This window comes from Mastigoproctus giganteus, chromosome 1 (assembly GCF_048544385.1).
Source record: "Mastigoproctus giganteus isolate SK-2022 chromosome 1, ASM4854438v1, whole genome shotgun sequence".
Classification (NCBI taxonomy): Eukaryota; Metazoa; Arthropoda; class Arachnida; order Uropygi; family Thelyphonidae; genus Mastigoproctus; species Mastigoproctus giganteus.
The window spans coordinates 260,865,958-260,889,175 of record NC_143575.1 but is presented as its reverse complement, the minus strand read 5'-3'; the positions used below and the strand labels follow the sequence as shown (position 1 = coordinate 260,889,175).

At 40.1% G+C, this 23,218-nt stretch overlaps 1 protein-coding gene across 1 annotated transcript; it reads left to right on the top strand.

The window, feature by feature from the left end:
- LOC150091848 (nicotinamide N-methyltransferase-like) lies at positions 1–19,473 on the top strand. Its single transcript, XM_090370005.1, has 3 exons — positions 1–171; positions 15,424–15,631; positions 19,041–19,473. The coding sequence occupies exons 1-3, from the start codon at positions 12–14 to the stop codon at positions 19,471–19,473; spliced, it is 801 nt and encodes a 266-aa protein (XP_090226131.1). The 5' UTR covers positions 1–11.
- The last annotated feature ends 3,745 nt before the right edge of the window (positions 19,474–23,218 follow it).

The window sequence follows — 23,218 nt, the reverse complement described above, 5'->3', positions numbered from 1 at the left end:
ATTTTTAGAAGATGTCAGAAAAATCTCCAACGAAGTTTTCAGACGACTGGGCTCAGTACTTCGGGGGAGATCGTTTTGATTCGGCTGATTACATAAAATTGTCAAATGGAATATTGAACGAAAGTTTTGGATCGCTTTACCTTCCCAGCATTCATAAGATTGTGAACAGCAGTGAGTATAATCCATAACTAATTTCAAACTTGTTTTATTTCTTAACTTTATATCTATTACTCCAATCTGTTTTACTACACAATTCGAAAAAATAACATAACACGTAGAAAATATGGTGGTGTAACACGTGCAACCTGCCAAGTGGGACAAAATTTGGAATGATGCTGTATCATAGAATAACAGTGGAATGAGGAGACAGCCAGGAACTTCGGACAGATATATGGGACAGTTATAGGGGTTGTACAAGAATTACCAAAAAGTTCACATTACAGAGGACGTTACAAGATACTCGCAAAAAAGTAACATGGCAACAGTAGGGCCTATGGTCTCATTACAACAGCTGAACAGGCCTAACAGCGGGTGAATCCTGGTCAATGTAAGGGAGTGTAGAAGATTCTGCGGCAACAAATCGCATTCCTCCACCAGCGCAGACCTTAGCTCACCAAGTGACCGTGGAGTTGGCTGTTAGCGTGCAATGCCGAGCGAAATGTCACCCATATGTTCGATCGGATTTCTGTCTGCTGATCGTGCTGGCCACGGCAGTCTTTGAATATCTTCAGTTTCAAGACATTCCTCCACCAATTGATCTCTTTGTGGAGTGGTGTTTTCCAGCATGAAAAGAAAATCTGAGCCAACTGCATCTCTAAAAATTTTCCCACAGGGTTCCAAGATCTGTTCTCGGTACCTATGCGCAGTTGACGTGCCCCTATAAAACAGATGAAAAAAAGGGTGAAGCCGTTGATCATTATTCCGCCCCACACGAACACCAGCTTCATCGTAAGTGTCCCTTTCTCTGATGTTGCAGTGATGGTACGGCTTTAATCGCTGTCTCCAGTTGAAGTAATGTCTAGAATCTGTTTGTAGGCTAAAACGAGGCTCATAAAAGAACAGACCTGGACTCCATTTTTCAGAGCTCCAAGTCAGTTCATGGCTCCATTTTCGATGACCTCAGCGGTGGGTTTGGGTTAATGAGATACAAAAACCACCTGCTTTCTTGCGTAGAGTCCACTTGAATTGCGCCTTCTTAACAGAGACCAGTTGGAAATGTTTTCACCCTGGCCGTAATAACCTGAAGCGATAAATGATAGGACATTTTAGGGTTCCACCTTGCTGTTAGAGACAGATAACGGTCTGTTCTGGTTGACGTAGACCTCGGGCTACATTGGCTAGCTCTTCTCGTAAGTGGCACGTTGGCACATTAAGCCAACTTGCCACCTACGTGTGCTACTGCCCCACTTCAATTTGTCAAACGTCCCCCACTTGAAAGAATCATCTAAACCGACAAAGAACTGCTATCCTGTATACTGGAGATGTGGATATCCCACTGAGCAAGCTGAAAAAGAGGAGTGAAGTGAAACAACCCATGTTTTTTTAGTCATGATTAATTTGGATAATGTGGTGCCCGGTATGGTGGGAGATCGATTTTTAGCATTAGTAGAGGCATATGATGCAAGAAAACAAACTTATGCAGCATCAGCGGAAAAAAAAAAAAATACCGCTCCCATTTCACCCGTCCATTCATTCAAAATACCTGTCCAGCTGAGCCTTAAATTTATTTAGGCTATCAACTTCCATAACAAGAGATGGAAGTCTGTTCCACCAACCAACTACCCGCTGATTTAAGGCAAATTTCCTCACATCTATCTTTCCTCAATTTCAATTTATGCCCTCTTGGGTGATTATTCTGAGCAAGAGGAAGAATCCCATCAGCATTGAGCATGCTCTAACCATTGAAGGCTTTATGCATCTCAATCAGATCACCTCGTAGGTGCCTAGTCTCCAGACACTGAAATTTGCAAAACTTAAGCCTTTCTTCGTAAGAGCACCCCTTTGTTCCCCTCACCAATCTTGTTGCCGTTTTTTGTACTCGTTTTAGCAGCTCTACATCCTTATTGAAATGAGGCCTCCAGGCCTGTATACAGTACTCTAGGTGTGGCCTGACCATTGCCTTTTACAAGGGAATAATCACCTCCATATCCCTGATAGAAAAATTCCTGTATATCATTGACAAGACACCATGAGCTACTCTTGCAGCTCGTCTGCACTGCTCAGAGAACTTCATATCTGCCTGCACAACCACCCCCAAGTCCCTTTCATTCTCTACCACTGTCAGTGTAGTACCACAGAGTTGATACGTTGCTCTGGGGTTACTGCTTCTCATATGCAGTACTTTACATTTGTCAATGTTAAACTTCATTTGCCACCTCTCAGCCCATCTGCTCAACTTTTCTAGATACTGTTGCAGCAGCCTACTGCCATTAGTGTCCTACTGTCACCAGTGTTAGAGAATGAAAAGGACCTGGGGGTAATTGTTCAGGCAGATATGAAGTTTTCTGAGCAGTGCAGACGGGCTGCAAGAGTAGCTCATGGAGTATTGTCAATGATATACAGGAATTTTTCCAGCAGGGATAAGGAGGTGATTATTCCATTGTATAAGGCAATGGTCAGGCCAACCTAGAGTACTATATACAGGTCTGGATGCCTCATTTCAAGAAGGATGTAGAGCTGCTGGAATGAGTACAGAGAAGGGCAACAAGATTGGTGAGGGGAACAAAGGGGTGCTCTTACGAAGAAAGGCTTAAGTTTTGCAAATTTCAGTGTCTGGAGACTAGGCACCGGCGAGGTGATCTGATAGAGGTGTATAGATCCTCGAATGGTTTGAGCATGCTCAATGCTGATGGGATACTGCCTCTTGCTCAGAAAAATCACCTGAGAGGGCATAAATTCAAATTGAGGAAAGACAGATGTAGGATAGACGTGCGGAAATTTGCCTTTAGCCAGCGGGCAGTTGGTTGGTGGAACAGACTTCCATCCCTTGTGGTGGAGGTTGATAGCCTAAATAAGTTTAAGGCTCAGCTGGACAGGTATTTCGAGCGAACGGAGGGGTGAAGTGGAAGTGGGTTTTTTTTTTTTTTTTTTTGGCTGATGCTGCATAAGCTTGCTTTCTTGCATCATATGCCTGTACTAATGCTAACTGCTAATGCTAATGCTTAACAACCCTACCCCCTTCGTATCATCTGTAAACGTGGATATTAAGCTTGATATACCATCATCAATATCATTTATAAATATAGAAAACGACAACGCTGGGGATCTCCACTAATAACATTAGTCCACGATGAGCAGTGTCCATTGATTACCACTCTCTGTCTTCTCCCACTCAACCACCCCTTTATCCATAGCAGCAATTTGCCTCCAATGCCACACTGCTCCAATTTGTGCAGCAGTCTTCCATGTGCAACAGTATCAATGGCTTTTCTAAGATCCAAATATATGATATCAAAGTTATTCTTTGCATCCAGTTCCTTTGTGACCACATCATAGTATCAAATCAAATTGGTCCGGCAAGACTTCCCCTTAACAAAACCATGCTGTGTCCGAGCTATAACTGAAGTCTTGTCTAAATGATCCTGCAGTGCTTCTTTAACCAGTGCCTCCATTAATTTTCCTGGAACAGAAGTTAAACTCACAGGTCTATAATTACTTGTGTTGCCCTTTGAACCCCCTTGGTGAATTGGTGATTCATTTGCACACCTGCAGTCCATGGGTTCCTCCCCTGAGTCCAAAGAAACTCTAATAATTACGGCTAAGGGTTTGTTTACTTCCTTTGCTGCCTCCTTTAATATAACTGGATAGATTCCATCCATCCGGGTGCCTTTTTTAAATTTATCTTCAACAATTTCTCCTCCACTTTCCTCTCAGTTATTACAAAATCATCTAGCTAACTGCCAGAGTTTACTGCACCTCTGGCATTCCCCTTCCTGAATAACTCCTCATGCGTGAATGTAGATGCAAAATACTCGTTTAGATTGTTAGCCACCTGAGCAGGATCCTCAACTGTTGAACCATCAATATCCAGTGGACCAATCTGATTCATCCCTTTCCTTCTAGAGTTTACATAAGTAAAGAACTCCTTGTTGTTTTTCTTTGGATCCTTTGCCAAGGATTTCACATAATCTGCCTTCGTCTGCCAAAGTCCTTTGTAACTTGGCTATAGACCAGCTTACATCTATCATAGGTTTCCATGTCACTTATTAATTTATATGTGTTCCAAGCATTTTTCATCTCTGCCATATGTCTAATTAGCTCATCTGACATCATAAATGTAGGCCTAAACCTTGAACAATATTTCAAGAACAATATTTTTGTATGCTTCCAATTTTGAATTTGCTGTTGGTAACATCATCAGTTGGTCCCACTGTATAGAATTTAAATACTGTCTCAGTCCATCGTAGTCGCCTTTACGGAAGCAATAACCCTTCCCTTTACCCCTAATGGTAGTTACCTCTTTCAGTAAATCCCACGTCAGTACACTGTGATCACTGCCACCTAGTGGTTCCTTTATCTGCAGATTCTTAATGCATGAAGAATCACTGCTGATAATCAAATCAAGAGTATTACTCCCTCTAGTTGCCTCCGGAATATGCTGATGTAGAAAACAATCATCCAATAAATCCACAAAAGCCCTGCTAGTGTGTGAGTGACCAGCCCCCAAATTCCAGTCAATATCTGGGAAATTAAAATCTCCCATTATAAGACACTCTGATTTACTGGCCCACTCTATTTCCCTGTACAATTCCTTATTATACTCATCAGAGTCATTAGGCCTATAGCACACTCCTACTCTCAATTTTGATCTCTCAATGCTTATGTCACACCAAACTGACTCGACACTGCACTGTCCAGCGATGTCGACTGGCTTCACTTCCTTGGATTTTATGTGTTTCTTAACTAATAGCATAACCCCTCCCCCCTTCCTATCCTGTCTATCCTTTCTGTAGACGTTGTACTCCCCAAATTGCAGTTCTGCATCCCTTATATCTGTGTGACACCACGTCTCTGATATCCCAACAATATCTGCCTTTGATGTTTTGAGCAATACCTCAAACTTATTTACCCAACTCCTAGCATTGGTGTACACGCAAGTATACATCCACCTGTTCTTTTTCTTAGCTACCCTAACACAACCCATGTGTTTACTTGTACCGCAATGACTCCCAGCAGTCTCTGAAATATCCTGCATCTTATTTTCCAGGCTGTGGCTCATTCCAATAGAAGCAGTGCAAGAATCTCTTTCACCTCTGCCAGTGTCTACTGTTAATCCATTAGTCCTTGTTTCCTTAAATTCGGAATTTGCATGCCAGGATGCCTCTTACATCAAAGATTCGCGTTCGGCGACAGTGGGATTTATTCAAAGAGGTAATTACCGTTCAAAATAGAATATTCGTGAAAACATTCTGTTCTGTTAATTTTGTCGATCGGTGAAGAAGTAGCTTGAAGAACTGTGCCTAACATCGCTGAGTCCAAACTTGTGGAATTGCAGGAGACTTGAGGATTTGGTTGCACATATGCAACAGGAAATGTGTTATATAGGTGCTGCAAATCTTTATCATAAATAAATCTAATTAATGATATATAATAATATGAAATAAAATACACAACCAATTTAACTCTTTCCTCAAGAAAGTAAATGTACAGTTGACGATTGAAGTTCTCGAAACTGTCAGGCTCAATCACTCATGAAGCAACCTATTTCAGTAATTCTCTGGCTAAAATTAAGCTTTACTGAAATCCAGTCTAAATCTCCTCTCGCATGATTTGAATTCCAGTCCCCTAGCTCTGTAATCATTTATAAAAGTGAAAATTTCATCCTCATATATTTTATTTTCACCTCATGGGGCCTTGTTGCACCTCAGTCAAATCTCCTCTGAGGTGTCTGTTTTTTTCAAGTTCTAAAGAACACATATTTGAAGTCTTTTCTCATATAAGGACCCTTTTGTCAATCTTCCGGACAGGTCTCACGGCTTTGGACTCTTTTTAAAAGTCTCATGTCCTTTTGTCGATGTGATCTCCATACGTAGACCAAGTATTCTAAGTGTGGTCTCCAATTTGTTTACACAGTGGGATTATGAACCTTCCCGTCCCATGTATACGAGCAAATATTCTCTAAATCATTGATAGGACACCGTGCGCCTTCCTCTCCGCCTTGTGTCGAAGAATTGCATGTCCAACAGTATCATAACTCCCAAATTCTCTTCTTCCTGTAGTATTTTTGTTTCAATTATTTCACTAAAGTACGTAAGTAATTTTTCGGGTGCTATACCTGCAAATTATAATCATTCTTGAAGCCTGTTCAAGATTTCCTTAAGGATTGTACCTTGACTCTGATCCCTATTGATTCTCCCCAGCTTAACATCATCTGCAGAGTTTGACATCACGCCCTCAATCCCTTCGTCAATGTCAATTAGGAAAATCAAAAACAGCAGTGGTACCAGCAATGTTTGTGAAACCCCACTTAAGTTATCCCATTCTGAAGATTGATCATCAGCTGCGAAGTAGGAATTCTCTTCAGCCTTCAAGGCCCCAGTTCAGGAAGGACCTAGCGAGTACAGAGAAGGGCAAGAAGATTGGTGAGGGAATGAAGGGATCCTCTTACCAAGAAAGGCTTAGATACTGCAAATTGCATGGTCAGAAGACTAGGCACCAGCGAGGTGATCTGATTGAGGTGTACAAGGCTTTGAATGGGTTGAACAGTCTCAATTCTAATGGGAGTCTTCCTCTTGCTCAGATTAAGAACCTGGAGGATACATAAATTGAAATTAAAGAAACACAGTTATAGAATAGATTGTGCGGAAATTTGCCTTTGCCAGGTAGTTGATTGCTGGAAGAAATTTCCATCTGTCGCTGTAGAAGTTGATAGCTTAAATAGATTCAAGCAGGAACTGGACTAAGGTTTAGAGGTTATGAATGAGTAATTTTTTTTTTTTTTTTTGGATCTGATGCTACATAATCTTGCTTTCTTGCATCACATGCCTCGATTACTACTACTAACACACTAAAAATGTCCACTTTGCTTCGCAACTTTTGTGCATTTGTGATTTGCTGTCAGCAACTTTGGGTTCCATCGTGCTGACGTCTTGTTAAAGCGAGAATCTGTTGTTATGTAGTACCTCTTTCAGGTGAGATGTCCGAGACGAGGAAAATGTACCAAACTCATCGATCACCCATCAGCGGATCATGCATACTCTCAACAACGTCAACGGTGATGGATGTCGTAGGTCTTCCACAGCGTGTGTCATCATCTAGGCTCTCCTCTGTCGTTTAAATTCTCTGCCCTCTTCTTAGCCAATGAATATAATGGAGTAACTTCAAACACCAGTTTTGAAAACGACTGTTGGATTCATCTGCAACCAGTGGAGATGTAAATCTGAAGGTTTATTGCTCCTTGGGTCTCTTTTTTGTATTGGATCTTTGTGTCCAGAGCCAGGTTTTATTAAGAGTTTTGAAAGATCACTGCAGTAGGGTTGGATTAATGATTTTCGTTACTTTTATCTCCAATAAAAATGTATTTCGCGAAGAAGCATCGAGAATTTAGAAAATAACAAGTTTTTATTATTTTTAAAATCTTTTAGATTCTTTAGAATTTTCTCTTTTGTCTCCCCCTAGAGCAATTTTCGGGATTTAATCTGCTGGAAATAGGATGTGGTCCGATGATGTATGGTGTGATGTCTGCCAGTGCTCATTATTCTCACATCGTTATGAGCGATTTCTCGGAGTCAAACCTGAAGACAGTAAAGAAGTGGTTGGACGACGAACTCGGAGCTGTTGATCATTCGTTCTTTTTGGAGACAACTGCCAAGCTTGAAGGATACAGGTAATTGTTTTATGAAAACCACAAGCACGTGAAGTATTAGAATCTATAGTACGTAATACCATGCATGGCTTGAAGGTTGAGAAGGTAGAAGATACTTAACATTAGCATTAGTAGAGGAATATGATGCAAAGAAGCAAGCTTATGGAGCATCAGCAAAAAAAAAAAACCCTTCCCATTTCACCCATCCATTCGATCCAAAATTTTGTCCACCTCATCATTAAATTTATTTAAACTTTCAACTTCCACAACGACAGTTGGAAGTTTGTTCCAGCAATCAACTACCCGCTGGCTAATGGCAAATTCCCATACATTTATTCTAGAACTGTCTTTCCTCTGTTTGAATCTATGTCCCCCCTTAGGTTTCTAATCTAAGCAAGCAAAAGAATCACATGAGTATTGAGACTTCTCAATCCATTCAAGATGTTATACACCTCAATAAGATGACGTCGCAGGTGCCCAGTTTCCAGAAGCTGCAATTTGTTCTGCAACTAAGAACACCTTTGTTCCTCTCACCAATGTTGCTGCTGTTCTCTGTACTCGTTCTAGCAACTCTACATCCTTCCTAAAATGAGACTTCCAGATCTGTACGCAGTACTCAAGGCGTGGCCTGACCACTGAAAGGGATAATCACCTCCTTATCACAGCTAGCAAAACTCCTGTATATCATTGACAAAACCCCATGACCTACTCTGGCAGCCTGTGCCTTTCATTCTTCACAACTGTGAGTGTAACACTACCACCCACTTGGTACATTTCTTTGGGGTTACTTCTACCCATATGCAGTACTTTGCATTTGTCAAGGTTAAACATCAGTTGCCACTTCTCTGCCCATCTGCCCAACTTCTCCAGATCCTGTTGCAGCAGCATATTCTCATTACTGTTATTAACAACCCTGCCAACCTTTATACATCTGCAAACTTCGACACTAATCCTGATATACCTTCATCAATATCATTGATAAATATACAAAACAACAGTGGACCCAATACAGAACCCTGTGGGACTCCACTAATAACATTAGTCCATGAAGAGCAGCACCCATTGATTACCACCCTCTGTCTTCTCCCACTCAACCATCCTTTATTCCATTGTAGCAACTTACCCTTAATACCATTCTGCTCCAATTGCCCAACGAGGAATCTTCAATGCCGTTGACATATTCGAAAGTCCAATATTTTGGACTTGCCAAATAGTGTCTGAACAAGGTGTGATCAATTGTCGGAGCAGCAGCTGGCACTTTGGTTAGGAAATTTGTTAAAACATTGAATCTATAGTGGGGTAGGGTTTAAATACTTTTTTAGTTGTAGTATATATTTGATAATTTTTATAAGGTGCTTGATTTCATAGCTAAAGGAAATGTCTTTATATTTTCAGTGATATCAAGACAGGAATTAAAGAAATCGAAGATCGAATAAGACGAAATGTGAAAGCTGTCATATTTTGCGATGCCACAGCAGACAAGATTATACCTGAAGAATACATCCAAGAATACGACATGCTTATCTCTTTATGTTGTCTGGAAGCAGCGTGTCCTACTTTTGAAGCACACGAGAAAGCCCTAAGAAGTTTTGCTTCATTAGTACGCAAGGGGGGTGGACTGATTCTCGGTGGTTGTTTTGGGTGCACAGAATGGCAGGCAGGAGATTCGAAATATCCTTCCCTAAACCTCACAAAGGAAGTCGTTGAAAATTCAGTGACCAAAGCTGGATTTAAAATCATCGATTATTTGATAGCAGAGCGAAAGGACAACAGGGTTGATATTGGTGACTGGGGTGACACCTATGTTATTTCTGCTGTAAAACTGTAGACGGATCTGTTCGTTTTATCCCCTGGATCTGGCAAATGGAATGTCCGATCCTTGTAACGAATATTGTAAAGAAAAATAATAAATAAAAGAAATGCTAGATAAATACAGATGAATTTATGTGTACACTCTCACTAAACATTTTTCTGATACATGTACGCTTCCTTATCATAATATCCGGACACCTCTCCATTAATCGTGGGCCCAAGAGAGTCCTGCAAAGAGTCGTCCGCTCGGAAGTCAGGTTAGCGTTGTCGCAACAAACAGTCCCTCACTGAGACAATTCGGATAGTTTTATCTCCCAGTACAGTGCGCTGGATGCTGCATAATACGGGTTACCATCTGTACAGTTATTAATGGTAGAGCAGTGTATATGAGTGGTCAGAAAAGTAGTTCCACCTTTCTCTTTATTTTTAAATATTTCTAATTCTTCAGACAAAGCTTACCTATACTGAAAATTTGCAACTGACCTTCTAGTTCAGCTCTTTTTAGCTCATTTCCTGTATTTTGATGAGAGATAAAAAGCTAAAATTATAATAAAATAGTAAAGTAGTATGTATAATCATGCGAAATATTAAAAATATATCTCGGCTTTTCATCAATTTCGGCTCTTTAGAATATATGCACAATGCGACTGTTATGTTCACCATCTAACCGTCTGTCCGTTTGCATGCAATAATTCAACTCCCATGAAAGGATTTCCATGAAATTGTGTAATTGGTCCTTTTAAATTATTTCTATTTATTTAAACAACACAAACCCAACATTAAGGGGAACTTTGTGCCTTGCGCAAATCATAAATAAATAAGATTCAGTGCTCTACTCAAAAAGATTGTACATGTATTCGTTGATAACTTTGCGTCTGTTATCCGACTAGTCGCTCCCCCCCCCCGTAGTAGGGTAAAATGATAGTGTAGTGTCTGCTAGTCAAGGTCACATAAAAAGATAGATATATGAAAGAGCAAGTGGATGACAGCGCACTCTGTACTCAATTAAGACAGTGGTAACTGTGGGAGTCGCGCTCCACATTAGCTGGAAGTTATTTTTGGTTTTTTGTTGACAGAAACCACTTTTTGATTACACCACGTGAGGTAAGGTTCTTTTCGTTTTTTTGTGTACGTTTAACCTTTGTCTGATCGCTTAAAAAACTGTCTTCAGGGATATTTAAGTATTTAAGAGATTTTCATTTGCTGATGGAGTCATTGCTGGAAAATACTGGCAGTCAGAATGATTCTAAAGTTTCACTACAGGTCAGGTGTGTATGTCTGCAGAAGTAAGGCACGGTTTTATGGGATGAAAAACTCTATGTCCTCCATCGAATGAAAAATTGTTAAGAAATTCTTCAATTTTGATCCCAGGTCCTTCAACAATTCATGCTGAAAGAAATGGACCATAATCTTCCACGCTAGTCCAGTGCGGTTTGGCAGATCGACCGTATTTAACAGTCAGGGTCTTGAATCCCGGTGTTTTCATAGAGCGTGTGCTCATGACCACTCGGCTTCGGAGGCCGTTGATTAAGAGAAGGAATTGTTATGGGCCTTTTTCACATCACGCAATTTACAGATAGTATTACAAAGTGGAAGACTAATAATGTTCCAGGAGCCCCAGTAACTATTCATGAAAACTTTAACCCAGTCACTTATGATTGCTCAAAGATCACTGCCACGAATAGCATAGTTCAATGACACTGCTGAAGTTTGGCAGTCCAATTAATGAACTTACAGATTATGTAAAAATGGCAGCTGTCCCAGTGTGGCCACCCATGAAATTCCTCATCTAACCTACTCGTATGCGCATATCAATGCGTGTATTTTCTGGTTACCGCAAGGACTCGTGATAAGGTAAGGCGAACCTAATAAAGTGGCCACTCAGAATAAGTCGACATGTGAAGCCCTTAAGGAAATGCTGAAATTTTAGGGCTCGAATTATATCGAGTATAAAATCCTCTTGAATTAATGGCACGTGCTTGGGATTAGAATAATATGAATTAATACCGATATCTTGACAATTTATAACATACGAGGTGTGCTAATAAAGTTCCCGGACTGGTGCAATAAAAAGAAAATAAAGTAAAGGAGCTCAAAATGTCTTTATTTTAAGTCCAAGTGATCACAACCTGATTGAATGCACTTATTACACAATTCTTTAAGTTTCTGAAAGGAGTCAGCGATAGCGTCCAAAGAGATGATGTTCTGTTTGGCAGTTCCTTTTTCTTTAAGTCAACAACCTCCTGAAATCTGTTTCTTTGAGGGCAGTTTTCATCTAGGGAAAGAGAAATCGGCTGATACTAGATCGGGAGTGGTTTGGATGGTTCATCTGTACAATGCCATCTTTCGTCAGAAATATCTTCAAAAAGTGCGGAATGGGAGTGGAGTAATTCTTGTTGATGATGTTGAAGTCCACTGCATGCTATGGTGTTTCGTCTCTGGGTCGTACTGAAACACCCATCACTCATCTCCAGTGACAATACAATTGAGGAAATTAGAATTGTCTTGACAAAGTCTGGATGAAGTCTCCACATGACGACACTCTTCGTTCTTTCTGCTCATCCGTGAGGGTATACAACGCAAATTTTTAATGGATCTTCGTTATCTTAAATTGTTCAGGCAGGATTTGACGAATCGTCTCCTAATTCATGTCCGACTCATCAGCTGTCATTATGAGGATCAAACGGCGATCTCTTGACACAATTTCCCGAAATTTTTTAACACGCTGTCCTCATTTCGAGAACCTGATGGACGCCCACTTCAGGGTGTCCATTGCAAACGTCCTCACATCGGTCTTTGAACCCCTTATATCACTCAAACATACTGGTGGGAGTTTGATTTTCTCCACCATAAATACTTTTCAACATTTCCTACGTTTCGCTTTCAGATGTTCCCAGTTTAAAGCAAAATTTGATAATCATTCGTTGCACAATCGTGACATGGAACATTAAACCTTCTAACGAAACGCATTCTTGCTTGAAACTTGTCAGCGTACTGAATGATCTCTGCTCAACCATCTCATGGAAGAAGTTTCAACTACAACATACCACTTCCGTTTATTTTCAAACTCATCGAATATCACTGCAATACCAGTTCGAGAAATTAATGGCACACCTCGTGTATATTGAAAGAGAAAGAAGTTGTTTGACTCTGTTTTGTTTTTCAGATCGCCATTTTTAGAAGATGTCAGAAAAATCTCCGAAGAAGTTTTCAGACGACTGGGGTCAGTACTTCAGGGGAGATCGTTTTGATTCGGCTGAGTACATAAAAGTGTCAAGTGGAATATATTACGAAAGTTTCGGATCGGTTTACCTTCCCAGCATTCATAAGATTGTGAACAGCAGTGAGTATAATCCATAACTAATTGCAAACTTGTTTTATTTCTTAACTTTACATCTATTACTCTAATTTGTATTACTACACTGCTCGACAAAATTAACAGAACATTTAGAAAAAAATTGGTACAACATAGAATAACAGAGGAATGAGGAGACAGCCAGGAACTATGGACAGGTATAAGGGCATTTATAAGGTTGCATAAGAATTACCAAAGAAGTCACATTACAGTAGTTGATACAGAATGCTCGAAATTTGGTCACATGACATCAGTACGGCTTATCTTTATCATAAAGAAAGCTAATTATCAGGCTTCAGAATGGCCTCATCGGTGATGTATTTGTGATCCTAACCAGGTCTTCTTTGTGTATACAAATCCTTTGAGTCTTAGATTGTAAGAATCGTATTGTTGGTACGCGTTCAGCCAATTCATGGTAGGATCTCCTGTCATTGTATCTTGTAATGCAGATTCTAAGGCAAATATCGAATTCTAAGGTAGTTCGAATAACCATTTAAAGCATTTCCATCATTCTCCTGATGATGCTTCTGTCTTTTGGCAAAAAACTAAAGTGGAACTGTTTGGTTACTGAATGTACTCTTTCCTTCAGTTGGACAGCCTTACCATATGAAAGGGTGAGTGAGGAATACCATCTTCTTAACGAGGGCTCTGTCTCGGGACCACCTGTTCCAAGTGCTGTGCTGGATCGATCTCATCCCTTAACAAAACTTTCTCCTCGATCTGTTGTGTTTTCTTGCTGACTGACTCAAAATCGAGGCTAAGACAAGAGTGTGTCGAAGGTATTCACGAGAGTTGGTAGCGGGTTGGTTTATGTCCGACCACACTAGAGAAAACGAGAAGTGACTGTTATTAGGCTGAGGAACACCAACACTGGTCAATGGAAACTGGAAAAACGCTATCTGGTGCGATAAATCCCGATGGACCTATCCTCTCAAGATTGGTCCATCAATATTGCAGGTTGCATGTTTATGTGGTGCAGATTGAGCGCCTTGGTATTAGTATTGGTATGGTGGAAGAAAATCCTAGACACTGAACAAAAAAGTTTAAAAATTAATAATAAAATTAATTATTTATTTAAAAATAAAAAAATAACCACCAGTTTGACTCCCTCCTCACAACGGACTGTCCAGTTGGACTTTGAATTTCTTGAAACTATCAGCCTGAATCACTCATGAAGGCAACCAGTTCCAGTAATTAACAATTCGCTGGTTAGAAGAAATCTTCCTGAAATCCAGTCTAAACCTCTCCCCCTGCGTAATTTTATTTCGTGTTCCCTATCTCTGGAAACATTTATAAGAGGAAAACTTCCATCCTCATGCATTTTACTTGCACCTCATATAGTCTTATTACACCTCAATCAAATCTCCTGTGAGGTGTCACGTGTCCAAGCTCTACAGCCATATATTCGAAGTCTTTTCTCATACGGGGGACCCTCTTGCTGACCTTACAGGCGAGTTTCCAGTTTTTTGGACCCTTTGGAGTCATGCCTTTTGTCGGTGTGGTTTCCATAATGGACAAAATCTAGTCTTGTACAAGTTCTGGTACAAGCTATTCATTTTTTATACACTGTCCAGGAAGATCTTTTACAGAATGCTCGCGTGGCGACTTTGTAGGTTCAAAATTCGCTCAGATTGCTGGCTGGTCTTTAGCAGGACACTCCTTAAATTCATTGCCTTTTGGGTGCAACGACCACACGCTGGTTGCATGTGTAGCTAAAGCGAAGGCATCTGCATCACTTAGGTATTGCAACATGCCCCTTATATCGATGGCTTCCCCAGCCCGTAATTTTTCTATTTTGATTACTGATGATTTGCCAAGCTCTCGGATACCATCCAGTTAACAGTGGAAGGGGACTTTGCTTTGGTGTTATGTCTGTAGAAGGGTTGTCGTTTGGAAAGTGAGTGCTGAAATTCTTGAGGAAGATTTCCTCCTGCAAGTCCTCAGGTGTGGCACTCTGATCAATGTCAAAAACGACAATGATCAGAGTATTTGATCAAATTGGTCAGAGAAGACTTTCCCTTAACAAACCCATGCTGTGTCTGAACTATAACTGCAGTCTTGTCTAGTGCTTCTTTAAGCAGAGACTCCATTATTTTCCGCGAAACAGAAGTTGAACTAAGAGGTCTGTAATTACTCCTTTCACCCTTTGACCCCCTTTTGTGAACTGGGGATACATTTGCTCAACTCCAGTTTGTGGGGACCTCCCCTGAATCCCAGAATGCTCTCATAATTTGTTAAATAACTTTGCTGTCTTATTGCCCTTTGGTCTCTTTCTTTTGCATTGGAGCTTTGTGACCAGAGCCACGTTTTATTCAGAATGTTGAAGAATCACTACTGTCAGGGTTAGTTTAATGATTTTCGTTATTTTTTTTTAATTTTTTCTATTTACGTGTGTGAGTTTTTAAAATATTTTTTAAATGTTTAACATTTTCTCTTTCTTTCGTTCTCCAAGGGCGATTTTCGGGATCTAAGCTGCTGGAAATAGGGTGTGGTCCGATGATATACGGTGTGATGTCGGCCAGTGCTCATTATTCTCACATCGTTATGAGCGATTTCTCGGAGTCCAACTTGAAGACAGTAAAGAAGTGGTTGAACGACGAACCTGGAGCTGCTGATCATTCGTTCTTCCTGGAGGCAACTGCCAAGGCTGAAGGATACAGGTAATTTTTTATAGGGATTAGAATTTATGGTACAAAGTATCCTGCATGGGTCGAAGGTTAAGAGGCTGAAAGAAGATATTTGTTGATCTTAAATTTGGACTTCTGTAGAATGTAATTTTTGGGAAATACGTATGAAGGGAGGTCGTTCCAGAAAACAGAAATTGGAGGAATAAATGAGGAAGAAGAAAAGTTCATCTGTGAATCTGGACTGCTTTGAAAGAGAAAATGGGACTTATAGAAACCAATTCTGAAGAACAGTACCCATGGAATATCTATAGAAAAGTTTGTTGTAATAGGGTTTTTAGGACCATCAGCGAATAAGGCCATATTGCTCCATATACACATATATGTAAATTCATGTGTTCTATGGTGGATTTCCTGTTTTCTGGACAAAACCCTTGAGTTTCTATGGGGAAAAAAACATGGTGCTCTCACTTTAATCAGCCTAACTCTCACCGACTATCTCAGCCAAGTTGTGAATAAGGTCTATAAAAATTCCTCACGTCATCAACGGGACTCGAACTAATGTCTTTTCCACCTGGCGTGGCGAAAATGCAAGCAGAAGAAACTGATAGACATCGGTAGTTGAAATTAAATTCCCAGAGTGAAAGGTGGAATGCACTGTGCTTACATCAGAAAACGTATGGCTGGGATTTCCAGTTAATGGAACAGGGTCAAGAAAGGGTGGGAGAAAGAACTGAACCTTCGAGAACACTTGCACTATTGTAGAAGTTAGAAGGCAGAGAGCCATCTACCGTCGCCTGCAGTGAGCGGCCAGAGAGAAAACTGGATACCCAACTAGAAAAAAACAGTTGGGAAACCATAAGATGGAAGCTTATTTAGGAGACCTTTATGCCAAACACGACCAAACACGATTAATGTTGAAATCTCTTGGCTTTTGATGCAAATTAAGAAGCAGTGTTCAAGGTTTTGGTCTAAATGGATGTCAGATGAACTATTGAGACCTGAGTCTTAATATTAGACTCGTGACAGAATCTTAATCCCAATCAGGCGACTCAGAGGCTTATGACAAATATTAGCAGAGGCATACGATGCAAGAAAGCAAGCTTATGCAGCATCAGCCAAAAAAAACCCCTCCCATCTCACCCTTCCATTGATTCCAAATGCCTGTCCAGCTCAGCCTTAAATTTATTTAGGGTATCAACTTCAACAACAAAATATGGAAGTCTGTTCCACCAATTAACTACCCCCTGGCTAAAGGCAAATTTCCGCACATCAATTCTACAACTGTCTTTCCTCAATTTGAATCTATGCCCGCGCAGATTCATAATGTGACCAAGAGGAAGAATCCCATCACCATTCAGCATGCTCAACCCATTCCCATTCAAGGCCTTATACACCTCAATCAGATCAACTCGCAGGTGCCTACTATCCAGGCGCTGCAATTTGTCAATATTAATTGGTTAAAATTCAGTTGCCACTTCTCAGCCCATTTTTCCAACTTATCTAGATCCAGTTGGAGTAGCATTCTGTCTTTACTGTCGTTAAGAACCCACCCTGCCAACTTTTGTATCATCTGAAAACTTGGACATCATGGCTGGTATACTTTCATCAATATCATTGATGAATACACACAAAAAAAATATAAGTTAGTCTGTACTTAAGTCACCAAGAAGGTTAGAGAAGCGAAGGCAGATTACGAGAAATCTCTGGAAAAGGAAGCCAAGAAAAAGACTTCTCTATTTATGTAAACTCTAGAAGGAAGGGGATTAATTAGATTGGTCCACTTGATAGCGATGGTTCGACTGTTGATGATCCTGATCAGGTAGCTGACAAACTGAATGAGTATTTTGTATCTGCATTCACACATGACGTATTCTGTAGGTAAGTGAAGGCCAGAAGTTTATCAAACTGTAAGAGGGCGCTTAATGATTTTGTAATAACTGAGAGCAAAGTGGAGAAAAAATTGTTCAAGTTAAACATAAGGAAGTTACCCGGGGTTGATGTGATCTGTCCACTTATATTGATGAGGGTATATCAGGCTTAGCATCGAAGTTTGCAGATGATACACAGACAGTCTTACTGCAACAGGATCTAGAAAATTTGGGCAGATGGGCTGAGAGGTGGCAACTGAAGTTTAACATTGACAAAAGCAAAGTACTGCATATGGGTAGAAGTAAACCCAGAGAGACGTACCAACTTTGCAGAGTGCGAAACCTAGGGGAGTGGAGAATGAAAAAGAACTGGAGGTAATTGTGAATTCAGATAGAAGTTTTCTGAACATTGCAGACAGGCTGGCAGAGCAGCTAATGGGATCTTGTCAATGATATACAGGAAGTTTCCTAGAAGGCGATGTTCAGGACGCACCTTGAATAATGCATGCAGGTCTGGAGGCCTCATTTTACGAAGGCTGTACAGTTGCTGGAACGAGTTCAGAGAAGGGCAACAAGATTGGTGATGGGAACGAAGGGGTCCTCTTACCAAGAGAGGCTTAAGTTCTGCAAATTGCAGCTTCTGGAGACTAGATACCTGCGAGGTAATATGATTGATGTGTATTAAGCCTTGAAGGGTTTTAGCAAGCTCAATGCTGATGGGATTTTTCCTTTTGCTTAGATTACGAACCTAAGGGGGCATAAATTCAAATTGAGGAAAGACAGTTGTAGAATAGTTGTGCGGAAATTTGCCTTTAGCCAGCTGACGGTTGATTGCTGGAACAAACGCCATCTGTCGTTGTGGAAGTTTATAGCTTAAATAAATTCAAGGAAGAACTGGAGAAACGTTTGGAGTGAATAGATGAGTGAAACGGAAAGGGATTTTTTTTCTTTTAACACCTCATCGACATACAGCGACCGCTTATGTGACTCCTTAAATACAACAGGATCTGAACATAAACCCAATGATTAATGGATCTGCAAGAAAAGTGGAGATAAAAACTAGGCTCAACATCCAGGCTTAGTATGTAACCCTTGAAAACTTGTATTCATTTGTTCTATGTTTTGTTTTCTTGCTGGTTTACCAGAAGGAAAACAAGATGTTTTTCCAAGGAAACTATGCTACTCCTCGTCTGACACCAATTAAGAAGTGAAAATAACACAGAAAGAATCTTTCCGTTTTTGAGAAGGAGTATCATGCAAACCAACCATCGAAGATACACGATTTAAGCCGCCCTGCCATTTATATCCGGACACCTGCATATCAATAACTAACCTTATTTACTGGAAATTAATAACGTGGATAGAAACATGACCTCTACGTACACCTCTACATACCACACACGATACCTGACTATATCTTAAGACTTATTTTGGAAAGTTGGTTGAATTTGTTTCTGTTCTGTATGGTATAGGGGGGTTGAGTTTAAATACTTTTGTAGTTTTAGTGTATATTTGATAATTCCTATAAAACGCTTGATTTTATAGCTAAATGAAATGTCTCTTTGTATTTTCAGTGACGTCAAGAGAGGAATAAAAGAGATCGAAGATCGTATAAGACGCAATGTGAAAGCAGTCATATTTTGCGATGCCACAGCAGACAAAATTGTACCTGAACAATACACCCAAGAATACGATTTGCTTATATCTTTAGGGTGTCTGGAGGCAGCATGCCCTACTTACCAATCTTACGAGAAAGCTTTAAGAACTTTTGCTCCATTAATACGCAAGGGGGGCGGACTGATTCTCGGAGGCTGTTTTGAGTGCACAGAATGGGAGGTGGGAGGGTCGAAATATCCATCTTTAAGCCTAACAAAGGAAATTGTAGAAAATTCTTTGACCAAAGCTGGATTTAAAATCATCGATTTTATGATAAAAGAGAGAAAGGACGACAGGGTTGATGTTGGTAACTGGGGTGACACCTATGTTATTTCTGCTGTAAAACTGTAGAGGGATCTGTTCGTTTTATTGCCAGGTTCGGGCAAACAGAATGCACGACTCTTGTAATATGAAATGAACTTTGTAAAGAAGAATAATAAATAAAATAATTGCCTGATACATGTAGATGATTTTATGTCTACACTCTCACTAAACATTTATATCTACGCACTCATGTAACCTACATTATTCAGTTATGATGACATCTTTCTGATACATATACGTTCCCTTATCATTAATATCCGGACACCCCTCTGTTCATAATGGGTTCAAGAGAGTTCTGCAAAGAGTCGTCAGATCGGAACTCAGGTTAGCGTTGTCGCAACAAATAGAGGCCCTCAGTGAGATGATTCGGATATTTTTTAGCACTAATACAGTGCGCAGAATGCTGCATAATATGGGTTACAAGCTGTCCAGTTATTAATGGTAGAGCAGAATACATGGGTGATCTGAAAAGTGTTCCTGATTGCTCATCCTTTTTAAATATGCCTAACTCTTCAGACTAAGCTCACCTACACTGCAAACGTCCAACTGATCTGCGTAATTAGATGCTCTTCCAAAAGTTTAATGAATTAGCTGAATTCTCTAAGTCAGCGTTTTTAGCCTGTTCTCTGTGATCACTTAACCAATCAAGATTCAGGCTCCAATCAAAGGTGAAAACTAATTCTCTTAAAAAAAAAAAAAAAAAAAAAACAACACCAAAAGCCACAGGTTAAATTCATATATTCACAATTCGATTATTGTATTCACGGTGTCCAAAGTCTGTCCGTCCGCATGCAATAACTCGACTCCCATAGACAGGTTTTAATGAAATTGTGTAACTGAGAGCAAAGTGGAGGAGAAATTGTCGAAGTTAAACATAAGAAAAACACCTTGGGTGGAGGGGATCTATCCAGTTATGTTAAAGAAGGCTGCAAAGCAACTAAGCAAACCCTTAGCCATAATTATGAGAGCATCCTTGGACTCAGGGGAGGTTCCCACGGACTGGAGATGTGCAAATGTATCCCCAATTCACAAAGGAGGATCAAAGGCTGACACAAGTAATTATAGACCTGTGAGTTTAACTTCTGTTCCGGGTAAAATAATGGAGTCGCTGGTTAAAGATGCATTGCAGGATCATCTAGACAAGACTGCAGCAATAATTCAGACACAGCATGGGTTTGTTAAGGGAGAGTGTTGTCTGACAAATTTGATTGGATACTGTGATGTGGTTACAAAGGAACTGATGCAAAAAATAATTTTGATATCATATACTTCGATTTCAGGAAAGCTTTTGATACTGTTGCGCATGAAAGACTATTGTACAAATTGGAGCAGAATGGTATTAAGGGTAAGTTGCTACAATGGATAAAAGGATGGTTGAGTGGGAGAAGACAGAGGGTGGTAATCAATGGGTGCTGCTCTTCTTGGACTAATGTTATTAGTGGAGTCCCACAGGGTTCGGTGTTGGGTCCACTCTTGTTTTGTATATTTATCAATGATATTGATGAAGGTATATCAGGCTTAATGTCGAAGTTTGCAGATGATACAAAGTTTGGCAGGGTTGTTAATGACAGTGTGCAACAGGATCTAGGCAGATGGGCTAATTTGGGCAGATGGGCTAAGAAGTGGCAACCGAAGTTTAACCTCGACAAATGCAAGGTACTGCATATGGGTAGAAGTAACCCCACAGAAACGTACCAACTGTGTGGTACTACACTTAAGGTGGTAGAAAATGAAAAAGACCTGGGAGTAATTGTGCAGGCAGATATGAAGTTTTCTGAGCAATGCAGACAGGCTGCCAGGGCAGGTCATGGGGTTTTGTCAATGATATATAGGAATTTTGCTAGCAGGGAAAAGGAGGTGATTATCCCTCTGTATAAGGCAATGGTCAGGCCATGCCTTGAGTACTGCGTACAGGTCTGGAGGCCTCATTTTAGGAAGGATGTAGATTTGCTTGAGCGTGTACAGAGAAGGGCAACAAGATTGGTGAGGGGAATGAAGGGATCCTCTTACCAAGAGAGGCTTAAGGTGTGCAAATTGCAGTGGCTGGAGACTAGGCACCTGCGCGGTGATCTGATTGAGGTGTATAAGGCCTTGAATGGGTTGAGCACGCTGAATTCTGATGGGATCCTTCCACTTGTTCAGATTATGAACTTAAGGGGACATAAATTCAAATTAAGAAAAGACAGATGTAGAATAGATGTGCAGAAATTTGCCTTTAGCCAGCAGGTGGTTAATTGCTGGAACAAACTTCCATCTGTCGTTGTGGAAGTTGATAGGTTGAATAAATTTAAGGAGGAACTGGACAGGCATTTGGAGGGAATGGTGTGATTTTTTTTTTTTTTTTTTTTTTTATTATTTTGGCTGATGCTGCATAAGCTCATACACTTGCTTTCTTGCGTCACATGCCACTACTACCTGTCAAAAAGTTTTGTGGAGCGTACCCAAATTTCATTAAAATCTAACTAATAGAAATCCTGCAATGTGATGCAAGAAAGAAAGTGTATGAGCTTTCTTGCATACATACACCATATACTTTTATCCATACACCATATATTTTAACTGAAGCACTGGATGTTTGTTACCATTCACTGGTTGGAGTAATGAGTGGGGAATGTGAGAGATGCGCAGAAACGAAATGTTACAGAGTCGCCCATAAAAGTCATTGCTTTTAACACTTGGTTTTGTTATAAATCATAATTTTTACTGTTTGCTGAAGCGCCTTAAGTGTAGAGCACTCATGCAGCGTCCAGTAATCAAATTTTTGACCACACTGGACAGAATGCTAAAGAAACCCACGAAAGACTGGCTAGCGTGTTTGGAGGAGGGGGATACCACAAGTTATGCTACTGTTGCAAAGGTGGTTGGTAGAGTTCAAAGGAGGACTGGATTCGGTTCAGGATGAGTCAAAGTCTGGTGGGTCAGCTGAAGCAGTCAATTTTGAAACAATTGCCATCGCTGAAGAATAAAAATTTATAAAACAGAAGAAATTAAACTGTCTCACCTTTAAAAAGTACTTAACATTTCCCATGGAAGCATTTTAACAATAATAGATGAGCATTTCGGAAGGTCCAAAGTGTGGGCAAGATGGGTTCCCCGAAAATTTTCCATTCAGAACAAACATCAAAGAGTGAAGTAATCAAAAGAGAATTTAAACGATGGACTGATCAAACGAGAATTTAAAATTGATTCTTTCTAATCCTCATGGATTTTTATCACGTTTGGTGACTGGTGATAAAACTTAGCCACATTTTTATGATCCGAATCCAAACTAAAAAGAGTGCAATGGAAGCATCAGGCGTCTCCAACTCCGAAAATGATTCGAACACAGCCATCAGCTAGAAAAGGTTTAGCCTCAATTTTCTGGGATACAAAAGGATTTTTATTAATTGATTATTTTGAATCTTAAACCACAATAGCGGGAAATATAATGCCAATATATAAAAAAAAAAACAGATGAGGAAACTTGGGTCATCGAATTCCGCTTCTCCAAGACAATGCACCAGTTCAAAAAGCCCGCGCTGAACAGACTAAACTTCAAGAATGTGTATTTGTACAATTAAACCTCTCACCCAGTACAGCAAGGAGCTGTCCTCAAGTAACATTTTTATTTGTTGAAAAACCTCCAGTCTCTTCTTCATGGAACTCATTCTAAAGATTACATATAGCCAAAAATAGCTGTAGATGGCTGGTTCGATACCCAACCCGAAGAAAGTTTTTAAGGATTAAACTCTATGCAGATTAATACAATAAGTGAATTGAACTTTGAGGAGAA

Coding starts and splice junctions, on each gene's coding strand:
- LOC150091848 (XM_090370005.1), top strand. CDS start 12: ATGTCAGAAAAATCTCCAACGAAGTTTTCAGACGACTGGGCTCAGTAC. Junction 172..15,423: donor TCATAAGATTGTGAACAGCA/GTGAGTATAATC, acceptor TCGTTCTCCAAG/GGCGATTTTCGGGATCTAAG. Junction 15,632..19,040: donor GCCAAGGCTGAAGGATACAG/GTAATTTTTTAT, acceptor TTGTATTTTCAG/TGACGTCAAGAGAGGAATAA.